The 14,541-nt window shown below is 45.1% G+C and overlaps 1 protein-coding gene across 1 annotated transcript in view; it reads left to right on the top strand.

Moving 5' to 3' along the window:
* Nucleotides 1-14,541, top strand: part of LOC129863718 (1-acyl-sn-glycerol-3-phosphate acyltransferase alpha-like) — a 32,429-nt gene that overhangs the window by 12,367 nt on the left and 5,521 nt on the right. Inside the window, exons 3-5 of the mRNA XM_055935913.1 lie at nucleotides 12,874-13,049; nucleotides 13,404-13,499; nucleotides 14,349-14,421. Of these exons, the coding sequence (XP_055791888.1) occupies nucleotides 12,874-13,049; nucleotides 13,404-13,499; nucleotides 14,349-14,421 (345 nt within the window). The remainder of the gene's footprint in view (nucleotides 1-12,873; nucleotides 13,050-13,403; nucleotides 13,500-14,348; nucleotides 14,422-14,541) is intronic.

Genomic DNA, 14,541 nt, shown 5'->3' with positions numbered 1-14,541 from the left:
AAATCCAACGGAGACTGTAGCCTAACTCTAGAACAGACTGGTGCATGTATTCAATCAACAGCACTATTTTAAGACTGTGTATTATTTCGTAGATAAGGTTACAATTGTATTTGACTGTAGCGAAAAGCCAGGATCAATATGAAATGCATTATGCTTTTACATTTTATAGAAATATATTTTTTATATTGCCTTTATTTAACCAGGTAGGCCAGTTGAGAACAATTTCTCATATACAACTGCGACCTGGCCAAGATAAAGCAAAGCAGTGCAACACAAACAACACAGTTACACATGGGATAAACAAACGTACAGTCAATAACACTATCAAAAAATCTATACACAGTGTGTGCAAATGTAGTAAGATTAGGGAGGTAAGGCAATAGATAGGCCATAGTGGCGAAATAAATTTAGCAATTAAACACTGGAGTGATAGATCTGCAGAAGATGACTGTGCAAGTAGAGATACTGTGGTGCAAAGGAGCAAAAACAACAAAAAACTATGGGGATGAGGTAGTTGGGTGGGCTATTTACAGATGGGCTGTGTACAGGTGCAATGATCGGTAAGCTGCTCTAACAGCTGATGCTTAAAGTTAGAGAGGGAGATATGTCTCCAGCTTCAGAAATGTATTAACATTTTTTAAATTGTATTTTAATTTATTTTTTACAATTCGTTCCAGTCATTGGCAGCAGAGCACTCGAAGGAAAGGCGGACAAAGGACGTGTTTGCTTTGAGGATGACCAGTGAAATATACCTGCTGGAGCGCGTGATACGGGAGGGTGCTGCTATGGTGACCAGTGAGCTGAGATAAGGCGGGGCTTTACCTAGCAGAGACTTATAGATGACATGGAGCCAGTGGGTTTGGTGATGGATATGTAGTGAGGCCCAGCGAACGAGAGCATACAGGTCGCAGTGGTGGGTAGTGTATGGGGCTTTGGTGACAAAACGAATATCACTGTGATTGACTACATCCAATCTGCTGAGTAGAGTGTTGGAGGCTATTTTGTAAATGACATCGCAGAATTCGGGGATCGATAGCATAGTCAGTTTTACGAAGGTATGTTTGGCAGAATGAATGAAGGATGCTTTGTTGCGAAATAGGAAGCCGATTCTAGATTTAATTTTGGATTGGAGATGCTTATGTGAGTCTGGAAGGAGAGTTTACAGTCTAACCAGACACCTAGGTATTTGTAGTTGTCCACATATTCTAGGTCAGAACTGTCCAGAGTAGTGATGCTAGATGCTAGGGCGGGTGCGGGCAGCGATTGGTTGAAGAGCATGCATTTAGTTTTACTTGCATTTAAGAGCAGTTGGAGGCCACGGAAGGAGTGTTGTATGGCATTGAAGCTCGTCTGGAGGTTTGTTAACAGTGTCCAAAGAAGGGCGAGATGTATACAGAATGGTGTCGTCTGCGTAGAGGTGGATCAGAGAATCACCAGCAGCAAGAGTGACATCATCAATGTATACGGAGAAAAGAGTCGGCCAAAGATTTGAACCTTGTGGCACCCCCATAGAGACTGCCAGAGGTCCGGACAACAGGCCCTCCGATTTGACACACTGCACTCTATCTGAGAAGTAGTTGGTGAACCAGGCGAGGCAGTCATTTGAGAAACAAAGGCTGTTGAGTCTGCCGATAAGAATGCAGTGATTGACAGAGTCGAAAGCCTTGGCTAGGTCGATGAAGACTGGTGCACAGTATTGTCTTTTATCGTTGGTGGTTATATCATTTAGGACCTTGAGCGTGGCTGAGGTGCACCCATGACCCGCTCGGAAACCAGATTGCATAGCGGAGAAGGTACGGCGGGATTCGAAATGGTCGGTGATCTGTTTTTGTTAATTTGGCTTTCGAAGACTTTAGAAAGGCAGGGTAGGATAGATATAGGTCTGTAGCAGTTTGGGTCTAGAGTGTCTCCCCCTTTCAAGAGGGGGATGACCGCGGCAGCTTTCCAATCTTTAGGGATCTCAGACGATACGAAGGAGAGGACTTTGCACCAGAGGATTGTGCTGCACTAGCCCAAAGATAGTGCCAGGAGGTGGCTGACTGGCTGTATTGAGTGCAGATTTTGTTGTCCCCTAATGGGAGGTTTTGTTTATGTTGTAAAGTCCTTTTGAATTAAACTTTTTTGGAGATCAAGTGTCTGTTGTTCAGAGTTGGAAAGACGGTCTCCCTGCATGTCAGTGAGCAGAGGAAGAGAGAAATTCTTAACATGTCTACTATTGGATTCCCATAGAGTCTAGGTTATGCTACTTGTGTGTGTGTGTGCCTCGTCTGTCAGTATACCCCCTAAATCTCTTTCGTGAGCCTGCTAATTTGGCCTCTGTGTTTTTTCCTTTGCTGGCTGGTGGAGTTGGTGTGTGTCTGGGTGGTGTCTGAGTGATATGAGCAGGCTGCAAGCCAGGAGACTGACAGCGGGAGGGTAGCGAGAGAGATGAATAGCCTGGAAGGGAGAAGGAGATTGTGATATAGTCCATAATCATCACCTTTGTCTTGATCACGTTGAGGGAGAGGTTGTTTTCCTGGCACCACACAGGCTGACCTCCCTATAGGCTGTCTCATTGTTGTCGGTGATCAGGCCTACCACTGTTGTCATTGGCAAACTTAATGATGGTATTGGAGTCGTGCCTGGCCGTGCAGTCATGAGTGAACAGGAAGTACAGGAGGGGACTGAGCACGCACCCCTGGGGGCCCCCGTGTGTAAGATCAGCGTGGAGGATGTGTCTTACCCATTACCACCTGGGGGCAGCCCGTCAGGATGTCCAGGATCCAGTTGCAGAGGGAGGTGTTTAGTCCCAGGGTCCTTAGCTTAGTGATGAGCTTTGAGGGCACTATGGTGTTGAATGCTGAGCTGTAGTCAATGAATAACATTCTCACATAGGTGTTCCTTTTGTCCAGGTGGGAAAGGGCAGTGTGGAGTGCAATAGAGATTGCATCGTCTGTGGATCTGTTGGTGCGGTATGCAAATTGGAGTGGGTCTAGTGTTTCTGGGATAATGGTGTTGTTGTGAGCCATGACCAGCCTTTCATAGCATTTCATGGCTATAGATGTGAGTGCTACGGGTTGGTAGTCATTTAGGCAGGTTGCCTTGGTGTTCTTCGCCTTGGTGTTCTTCGGTACAGGGACTATGGTGGTCTGCCTGAAACTTGTTGGTATTACAGACTCAGACAGGGAGAGGTTGAAAATGTCAGTGAAGACACTTGCCAGTTGGTCAACGCATGCTCAGCGTACACGTCCTGGTAATCCGTCTGACCTGTTTTAAAGGTCTTACTCACATCGTCTGCGGAAAGCGTGATCACACTGTCGTCCGGAACAGCTGATGCTCTCATGCATGTTTCAGTGTTACTTGCCTCGAAGCGAGCATATCAGTTGTTTAGCTCGTCTGGTAGGCTCGTGTCACTGGGCAGCTCTCGGCTGTGCTTCCCTTTTGTAGTCTATAGAAGTTTGCAAGCCCTGCCACATCTGACGAGCGTCGGAGCCGGTGTAGTACAATTCGATCTTAGTCCTGAATTGAAGCTTTGTCTGTTTGATGGTTTGTCGGAGGGCATAGTGAGATTTCTTATAAGCTTCCGGGCTAGAGTCCCGCTCCTTGAAAGCAGCAGCTCTACCCTTTAGCTCAGTGCAAATGTTGCCTGTAATCCATGGCTTGTGATTGGGGTATGTACGTACGGTCACTGTGGGGAAGATGTCCTCGATGCACTTATTGATGAAGCCAGTGACTGATGTGGTGTACTCCTCAATGCCATCGGAAGAATCCCGGAACATATTCCAGTCTGTGCTAGGAAAACAGTCCTGTCGTTTAGCATCTGTTTCATCTGACCACTTTTTTTTTTATAGACAGTCACTGGTGCTTCCTGCTTTAATTTTTGCTTGTAAACAGGAATCAGGAGGTTATTGTCAGATTTGCCAAATGGAGGGCGAGGAAGAGCTTTGTACTCTCTGTGTGTGGAGTAAAGGTGGTCTAGAATTTTATTCCATCTCTGGTTACACATTTTAACATTAACAAAAATTTGATCAAACGGATTTAAGTTTCCCTGCATTGAAGTCCCCGGCCACTATGAGCGCCGCCTCTGGATGAGCGTTTTCCTATTTGCTTATGGCGGAATACAGCTCATTGAGTGCGGTTTTAGTGCCAGCCTCGGTCTGTAATGGTATGTAGACAGCATTAAAAATACAGAGGAAAATTCTCTAGGTAGATAGTGTGGTCTACAGCTTATCATGAGATACTCTACCTCAGGTGAGCAAACTCCTGAGACTTCCTTAGATATCGTGCACCTGCTGTTTACAAGTATGCATAGGGCCCTGCCCCGTGTCTTACCAGAGGCTGCTGTTCTGTCCTGCCGATAGTATATAACCCGCCAGCTGTATGTTCTGAATGTCGTCGTTCAGCCACGACTCGGTGAAACATGAGATATTACAGTTTTTAATGTCCCGTTGGTAGGTCATACGTGCTTTCAGTTCCATTTATTTTCCAGCGATTGAACGTTAGCTAGCAGAACGGAAGGTAAGAGCAGATTAGCCACTCGTCATCTGATCCTCACAAGGCATCCTGATCTCTTTCCGCCAAACCTACATTTCCTTTTCAAGCCAATCACGGGGATCTGGGCCTGGTCGGGTGTCCGTAGTATATCCCTCGCGTTCGACTCATTGAAGAAGAATTCCTCATACAATTTGAGGTGAGTAATCTCAGTTCTGACGTCCAATCAATCAATTCAATCAATTTTATTTTATATAGCCCTTCGTACATCAGATAATATCTCGAATTGCTGTACAGAAACCCAGCCTAAAACCCCAAACAGCTAGAATGCAGGTGTAGAAGCACGGTGGCTAGGAAAAACTCCCTAGAAAGGCCAAAACCTAGGAAGAAACCTAGAGAGGAACCAGGCTATGAGGGGTGGCCAGTCCTCTTCTGGCTGTGCCGGGTGAAGATTATAACAGAACTATGCCAAGATGTTCAAAAATGTTCATAAGTGACAAGCATGGTCAAATAATAATCATGAATAATTTTCAGTTGGCTTTTCATAGCTGATCATTAAGAGTTGAAAAACAACAGGTCTGGGACAGGTGGCGGTTCCATAACCGCAGGCAGAACAGCTGAAACTGGAATAGCAGCAAGGCCAGGCGGACTGGGGACAGCAAGGAGTCACCACGGGCGGCAGTCCCGACGCATGGTCCTAGGGCCCAGGTCCTCCGAGAGAAAGAAAGAGAGAAGGAGAAAATTAGAGAGAGCCAAGATTTTCAAAATGTTCATAAATGACAAGCATGGTCAAATAATAATCAGGAATAAATCTCAGTTGGCTTTTCATAGCCGATCATTAAGAGTTGAAAACAGCAGGTCCGGGACAGGTAGGGGTTCCATAACCGCAGGCAGAAGAGTTGAAACTGGAATAGCAGCAAGGCCAGGCGGACTGGGGGCTGCAAGGAGTCACCATGGCCGGTAGTCCCGACGTATGGTCCTAGGGCTCAGGTCCTCCGAGAGAAAGAGAGAAGGAGAAAATTAGAGAGAGCCAAGATTTTCAAAATGTTCATAAATGACAAGCATGGTCAAATAATAATCAGGAATAAATCTCAGTTGGCTTTTCATAGCCGATCATTAAGAGTTGAAAACAGCAGGTCTGGGACAGGTAGGGGTTTCGTAACCGCAGGCAGAAACAGTTGAAACTGGAATAGCAGCAAGGCCGGGCGGACTGGGGACAGCAAGGTGTCAGCATGCCCGGTAGTCCTGACGTATGGTCCTAGGGCTCAGGTTCTCAGAGAGAAAGAGAGAACGAGAGAATTAGAGAGAGCATACTTAAATTCACACAGGACACTGGATAAGACAGGAGAAGTACTCCAGGTATAACCAACTGACCCTAGCCCCCCGACACATAAACTACTGCAGCATAAATACTGGAGGCTGAGACAGGAGCGGTCAGGAGACACTGTGGCCCCATCCGAAGAAACCCCTGGACAGGGCCAAACAGGAAGGATATAACCCCACCCACTCTGCCAAAGCACAGCCCCCACACCACTAGAGGGATATCCTCAACCACCAACTTACAATCCTGAGACAAGGCCGAGTATAGCCCACAAAGGTCTCCACCACAGCACAACCAAGGGGGGGGGCGCCAACCCAGACAGGAAGTTCACGTCAGTAACTCAACCCACTCAAGTGACGCACCCCTCCTAGGGACGGCATGAAAGAGCACCAGCAAGCCAGTGACTCAGCCCCAGTAACAGGGTTAGAGGCAGAGAATCCCAGTGGAGAGAGGGGAACCGGCCCTGGAGAGACAGCAAGGGCGGTTCGTTGCTCCAGAGCCTTTCCGTTCACCTTCACACTCCTGGGCCAGACTACACTCAATCATATGACCCACTGAAGAGATAAGTCTTCAGTAAAGACTTAAAGGTTGAGACCGAGTCTGCGTCTCTCACATGGGTAGGCAGACTGTTCCATAAAAATGGAGATCTATAGGAGAAAGCCCTGCCTCCAGCTGTTTGCTTAGAAATTTTAGGGACAATTAGGAGGCCTGCGTCTTGTGACCGTAGCGTATGTGTAGGTATGTAATAGCATGGTTGGTTAAGAGCCAATAAGACGGCAGCCCTACCCTCCAGCGCCATCATTACCCTACGCTCTGGCACAACATCATGTGTGCTATTTAGAGGGTGAATGGGCAAGACAAAATATTTAATTGCCTTTAACGGGGTATGGTAGTAGGTTCCAGGCGCACCGGTTTGAGTGTGTCAAGAACTGCAACGCTGCTGGGTTTTTCACGTTCAATGGTTTTACTGTGTATCAAGAATGGTCCACCACCCAAAAGACATCCAGCCACCTTGACACAACTGTGGAAAGCATTGGAGTCGAAATGGGCCAGGATCCCCGTGGAACGCTTTTAACACCTTGTAGGGTCTTCAAGGTCTCAGAGCAAGTGACGTCACCGATTGAAACGCTATTAGCGCGCACCACCGCTAACTAGCTAGCCATTTCACATCAGTTACACCCTGATGAATTGAGGCTGTTCTGAGTGCAAAAGGGGGCTGCAACTCAATATTAGGAAGGTGTTCCTAATGTTTTGTACACTCAGTTTATATACACACACACCCTGAATCACTCTCACACACAGAGGTCCAGCTCACGAGCTCCATCAGCAGCATATGTATCTAGATGCATATCAAATCGTCTTGAAAGAGAAAGCACATCCCTACCAACCTTCCATCATAGATATGAACTACTGCTCCACCTGCTGATCCCAATCCTGTAGTGAACAGCCCCGGCTTTCTGCCCTAGCTTCTCTCTCTGCCCCCTTCCCTCAAAGAGCACTTTGTTGGCTGAGAAATGGAAAGCACAGGTCACGCCATCTCGTTTACACACACACACACACACACACACACACACACACACACACACACACACACACACACACAGAGGAAACCAAGTGTTACACCGCGTCCTTCACACCGCCCACCTTGTCCCACATCAAACCAGCTATTCTCACCTGGCTGGGCTGACAGGACACCAAAACAACTAGCCATTGTATATAGACTTATTTTTTTATTTTTTTCACTGTATTATTGACTATATGTTTGTTTTTACTCCATGTGTAACTATGTGTTGTTGTATGTGTCGAACTGCTTTACTTTATCTTGGCCAGGTCGCAATTGTAAATGAGAACGTGTTCTCAATTTGCCTACCTGGTTAAATAAAGGTTAAATAAATAAATAAATAAAATAGATTAGACCCGCTAAAAAGATCAATACAGGGGTCCAGACTAACATTTTTTAGTTTCCTTGGTGGCACATGATTTAGTTTTTTCTGTGGCGTCGCGCAATAATTGTTTTGTCTTATAAAGTCATTCACAGTGCTTTATTAAAGTGTAATAGACTATAAAGATGACTGCTATGGTGTGTGGTCATCCATACCCCCTCCCAAAATGGCTGCTGTGCCATTTATGTCCCCCCCAGAAAAACTAGGTATGGAAGAAATAACTCAATCTTTTCATGTGATTCTAAATATATTTATGTGCAACCTAATCCAGTGATTGTTATGCATTTTGGGTAGACAGTTGTGATTTTTTTATTTTATTGTTAAAACAGCGCTGCAGAATGGAATGAATTTGCTCGCATCTTTTTATGTGCTCTAATATCATGGGCTAATTCACCACACTGAGTAAGCGGAAACTCAAAACACATTAGCTAGAGCGCTAACTCCAAATATAGTACCCACTTGGGTAGCCATGTATTAATCTAACAGTAAATGTTGAATCCTATGTACTCTCAATGGCCAATGTGCATTTTGCATGCTCCATATCGCAAAGCTAAATCTAATTTCCTGTTTGTAAAATAGTTGCTGTTGAGAAATACAAAGTATACCTACAGAAGCTGAGAACATCTCCCAAACTCAGACAACAGGATAGCTGTGTGTTTCCCGTCAATTTGATTTCTTTATTTTTTAAATTATAATTTTTTCCTCTGAAGGAGTGCGAGAGTGGCTTTCTTGACACAGCAGCAGTCCCCAGCGAAATGGATACAGGGGCAGGCAGACACTTTCATTACAGGAATCATGGTAATGATTGGTTTCAGCCTCCTAATCATGGTTTTGAGTGAGGTGACCATGTAGACTGTGCAGCTTGCACCGACGTGACCTATTTTTTTTTATTTATTTTTTTAAATACGGCCAAGTCAAAATGTCTCAATGTGACTAAATGGAGCCCTGCAATACACTACTGATTTACTTAGCTACAGTTGAAGTCAGAAGTTTACATACACTTAGGTTGGAGTCATTAAAAGTCATTTTTAACCACTCCACAAATGTCTTGTTAACAAACTATAGTTTTGGCAAGACGATTAGGACATCTACTTAGTGCATGACACAAGTAATTTTTCCAACAATTGTTTACAGACAGATTATTTCACTTATAATTCACAGTATCACAATTCTAGTGGGTCAGAAGTTTACATACACTAAGTTGACTGTGCTTTTAAACAGCTTGGAAAATTCCAGAAAATGATGTCATGGCTTTAGAAGCTCCTGATAGGTTAATTGACATCATTTGAGTCAATTGGAGGTGTACCTGTGGATGTATTTCAAGGCCTACCTTCAAACTCAGTGCCTCTTTGCTTGACATCATGGGAAAATCAGAAGAAATCAGCCAAGACCTCAGAAAGAAAATTGTAGACCTCCACAAGTCTGGTTCATCCTTGGGCGCAATTTCCAAATGCCTGAAGGTACCATGTTCATCTGTACAAACAATAGTACGCAAGTATAAACACCATGGGATCACGCAGCCGTCATACAGCTCAGGAAGGAGATGTGATCTGGTACTTTGGTGCAAAAAGTGTAAATCAATCCCGGAACAACTGCAAAGGACCTTGTGAAGATTCTGGAGGAAACGGGTACAAAAGTATCTATATCCACAGAAAAACAAGTCCTATATCGACATAACCTGCAAGGCCGCTCAGCAAGGAAGAAGCCACTGCTATAATGACCATTGTTATGTTTGGAGGAAAAAGGGGGAGGCTTGCAAGCTGTAGAACACCATTCCAACTGAAGCACAAGGGTGGCAGCATCATGTTGTGGGGGTGCATTGCTGCAGGAGGGACTGGTGCGCTTCACAAAATAGATGGCATCATGAGGCAGGAAAATGATGTGGATATATTGAAGCAACATCTCAAGACATCAGTCAGGAAGTTAAAGCTTGGTTGCAAATGGGTCTTCCAAATGGACAATGACCCCAAGCATACTTCCAAAGTTGTGGCAAAATGGCTTAAGGAAAACAAAGTCAAGGTATTGGAGTGGACATCACAAAGCCCTGACCTCAATCCCATAGAACATTTGTGGGCAGAACTGAAAAAGCGTGTGCGAGCAAGGAGGCCTACAAACCTGACTCCGTTACACCAGCTCTGTCAGGAGGAATGGGCCAAAATTCACCCAACTTATTGTGGAAAGCTACCCAAAACATTTGACCCAAGTTAAAAATGTAAAGGTAATGCTACCAAATACTAATTGGGTGTATGTAAACTTCTGACAAACTGGGACTGTGATGAAAGAAATAAAAGCTGAAATAAATCTTTCTACTATTATTCTGATATTTCACGTTCTTAAAATAAAGTGGTGACCCTAACTGACCTAAGACGGGGTATTTTTACTAGGATTAAATGTCAGGAATTGTGAAAAAATGAGTTTAAATGTATTTGGTTAAGGTGTATGTCAACTTCTGACTTCAACTGTACATACAACTCACTACAAGGCACGGCTACCTGACCCAGGACCAAACACCATTACGGATTGCTTCAGCCACCACACAAATAAATAACGTATTTCACTAGCTTTCCCTTCACAAGGCCAGTGTGAGATAAGATAGTAACAGACCAAAGCTCATCCCAGATACAGTAATGATGCAATTGTCTTGAGTAGAACAGATTAGGGGGCCTCATTTCTAAACGTTGCGTACAAAGAAAATATACCCCAAAATATGCGTGGGCCAGTTTACCCGCAAAAGAGCGTCTTTACCTCTATGCAAATTTTAGACCATTCGTAAGCACATTTTATAATACACAGTAGAACTGAACAGGTGTAAAGACGATTGCTCTTTAACATTGAAGTATGTGATTGTAACAGTATGGCTTCCGTCCCTCTCCTCGCCCCTACATGGGCTTGAACCAGGGACCCTCTGCACACATCGACAACAGCCACCCTCGAAGCATCGTTACCCATCGCTCCACAAAAGCCGGGGGAACAACTACTTCAAGGTCTCAGAGCGAGAGACGTCACCGATTTGAAACGCTATTAGCGCGCACCCGATAACTAGCTAGTCATTTCACATCGGTTACACTACCACTAAGTACACCACTATAATAGTTTTGGTGTTGAGTAGCCTACAGTATATCAGAATTCGGGGCAGTCCAGCATTTAGGTTTGGGGCAAAAGTTGATGCAAAACATTGTTGAATTAAAACGTTCAGCTGACAGGTCCACAACCATTTGCCTTTGTTTTCTCTTTTAGAAACGGTCAGTCCTTTGCCAAACCCAGCATAATTTTTACTTTCTGCTAACAAAACATTTTTTATACAATCGGCCATTCTTTTCTTTTAGAAATGACCGTGGCCTAATTCCAATAGTTCCAAATTGGAAATAAAGGGCGTTATCACCTTTTTTAAACGGTGTATGGAGGGTGTTTTTCAGGCGGAGTTATAATACTCGGTTACGCGCGCACAGTTTTAGGAGGGCATGATTTATAACCTGGAAACATATGATGTGCTCCAAGCGTTGTCTCACGTCAGAGGGCGGAACACTCATCCCTCAACCGATCTCTTGTAGGATGAGCAACTCATCTCTAAAAATAAAGATTTTGCTCATCCGCCTTACACTCGTTCCTAATTCTGAAAATCACTCAGCTCTCTGACGCACTGGCTACTACGGCAAACCATGCTCCGGCTAGCAACCCAGTGCCAGCTTGTTTGAATGGACATACTGTAGCTAGTTTGCCAGCCTGTTGATGAAGTTCTACGACACAAGTTATGGGACTGTTCTCAGAAATCAGCATATATCTGACTCTGACAGCTGGCACTGTGCCTCGTTACTTTGTAACATCACAGTGCAATTAGCTGCGCTGTAGAACTCTGCGCACTAATCACGGCAAAACAGATATCGTTAACTCATTTGTGCATTAGCGAAAACTTCACTACACTAGCTAGAGGGAGTGTTCAGCGTTGAGTGAGTGAACTGGCATTGTTAGCATGCCTGCCTTTTCATATGGATTGTTTTGATACTGGTTCAGCCAGCAAGCAGACACTACATTTTTGTGCAAATTTCCAATTTCATAAGTACTGATTCTACCACCACAACACCTTAGCTAGATGTAGAATTAGGTGGTGAAAGCTTGCTCATGAAAAAAAAACTTGAATATTAACTACAGGTTCTTTTGATGAAGAAAGTAAGTTGTGTGGACAATGTCATCACCTTGGTAACATTTTCAAATGTTAGGACAGCATATTGTGGCCAAACTTCTCTTTAGCTAGTGGTAACAGTATAACTTTAACCCGTCCCCTCGCCCCGACACGGGCGCGAACCAGGGACCCTCTGCACACAACAACAGTCGCCCACGAAACAGCGTTACCCATCGCTCCACAAAAGCCTTGGCTCTTGCAGAGCAAGGGGCAACCCTACTTAATGTCTCAGAGCAAGTGACGTAACTGATTGAAACGCTACTAGCGCGTACCCGCTAACTAGCTAGCCATTTCACATCCGTTACACTAGCCCATGTGTGTTTGCGAGTTATCAGTGCAAATGGCCGTCGTCGCGTTATCTGACACGACAAATGTTTTTTCCCCAGAGTGCGCACAGATATTTAGTGTGAAATTTACACAATGTTTACAAATGAGGCCCCAGGAGAGAGACGCTGTGCACCATTCAGGGTCATAAAAATGTCCTAAAGTCTCATTCCAAATCATTCAGTGGTGTCAATGGAATCGTCGTGCAAAAATTCTGTTAGATTCAACCCCACATGACTGAGTTCATACAGAACATAAAATATCCTCTAAAGGATCTAATGGGCTAGATATCCTCTCAGATCATTCCCCCCCCCCCCCCCCCCCCCCCCTGTCTAATGGAGATCCTACCAGATCCTGTAACTGATCCTAACAGATCTTCTCCAATCCCCAGGTCTAATGGAGATCTTACCAGATCCTGTAACAGATCCTAACACATCTTCTCCAATCCCCAGGTCTAATGGAGATCCTACCAGATCCTGTAACAGATCCTAACACATCTTCTCCAATCCCCAGGTCTAATGGAGATCCTACCAGATCCTGTAACAGATCCTAACACATCTTCTCCAATCCCCAGGTCTAATGGAGATCCTACCAGATCCTGTAACGGATCCTAACAGATCTTCTCCAATCCCCAGGTCTAATGGAGATCCTACCAGATCGTTGCACCATGATTGCCAAGAAGGAGCTGGTGTACGCGGGCACGGTGGGCATCGTGTCCTGGCTGGGCGGCATCGTCTTCATCAACCGCAAGAAGACCAGCGATGCCAAGAGTGTCATGGCCGACGCTGCGAAGACCATGCTGGACGACCAGGTAATTCTACGGGACTAATCTAGTAATTCTACGGGACTAATCTATGGGACCGCATGATTATACATACTGCTGTACTCTGGGCCATGCCAAAGTCATGATTAACTCCAACCTGATTGGCAATTATGCCAGATAGTGAGATGGAGCATAACACTGAGCGACTGATTTATAACATTCCCAAGCCAATATATCCTGAAACTTAGCCCATTCAAGTTTGAATAGTTGATATTTGTGTTTTTCTAATCTAATTTCTAGCTGAGTATCTAGGTCAATCTCCACCACCGATATTGACATACTGTGTCCATGCTTCCTCATGGGCCTCACCTTTTGACCCCTGACCTTTTCCCCCCCCGGTAGATCCGGCTGTGGGTGTTCCCTGAGGGCACACGGAACCAGAGGGACGACCTGCTGCCCTTCAAGAAGGGAGCCTTCCACCTGGCAGTGCAGGCACAGGTGAGCCACATGTCTGTTTATGTCCATGCCTCCTATTTCAGTGGTCACTATTTGGAGGGAGTTGGTGTGTGTGTGGTGATCTGGATTTAGATTATGGTGTTTACCGAGTAGGGAGGCTCTGGTAGTTTGGGCTTGTGCTCGTGGGTATTATACCTATTTAGGACACAAGGGGGAGCTAACAACCTAACGTGGTTACTGAATGAACATGATCTGATTTTCAAATTATATTTTCACTACCTCTTGTCAGAGAAAAAGAAAGGGGGATGGAGAGAGTCCTAGAGGGAGAGAGACGTAATGAAAAGGGTTTGAGGTAATCGAGCGAGGGTGATAGGATGAGTGTTGGTGTGAGAAAGGCACAGGTAGGTTTTCTGAGGTGAGAAGAGTGGGGGATACACAAAGGATTAGTCTTTGAAAGCTTGGCCCTGAAGAAGCAGCACTAATCTCTCAGTTCAAAGGCTGCTGTCTGTACTGAAATTGATGTCTCTCTCTACACTGCGGTTCAAGCTGTCGTCTCTCAGCACCAGTCAGTGAGGGAGGGAAGGACGGGGGGGTGGACAGAGGGGAGGTGGATGTGTGTACAGACAGACTGTGTGTAGCTGGGTCAGCCATGCATGTGATTGTCTGTATCTGATTGTTCATGTTTGTCTTTGTCTTGCCCGAGGGAAGGAAAAATCATTGAAAAGATTAAACTTATCTTGGGAAAAAGAATGGTATTTAGGTACCCAGGGCTTGAATCGAATGTGGAACGAGCTGTCATGGTAACTCTCTCCCTCCCTCCCTCCCCCCCAATTCGCTTTGCTCACTCTCCTCCTCTCGACCCCCCCCCCCCTCGCTCTCTCTCTGTTCTAGGCTCCTATCATCCCCATTGTGTTCTCCTCCTACAGTAACTTCTACCTACGTAAAGAAAAGCTGTTCAACTCAGGTACAGATCACGTTTTAATTCATAGTGAAATTGCTCGTACACGGCTACTCTTGAAATGAACTGCTCATGACATGTATAGAAAGATGTCTTTTGGTTTCATGCAAACACGTTGATGATGAA

This window comes from Salvelinus fontinalis, chromosome 10 (assembly GCF_029448725.1).
Source record: "Salvelinus fontinalis isolate EN_2023a chromosome 10, ASM2944872v1, whole genome shotgun sequence".
Classification (NCBI taxonomy): domain Eukaryota; kingdom Metazoa; phylum Chordata; class Actinopteri; order Salmoniformes; family Salmonidae; genus Salvelinus; species Salvelinus fontinalis.
The sequence above is the reverse complement of the archived record's forward strand: the minus strand, read 5'-3'. Positions and strand labels throughout refer to the sequence as shown.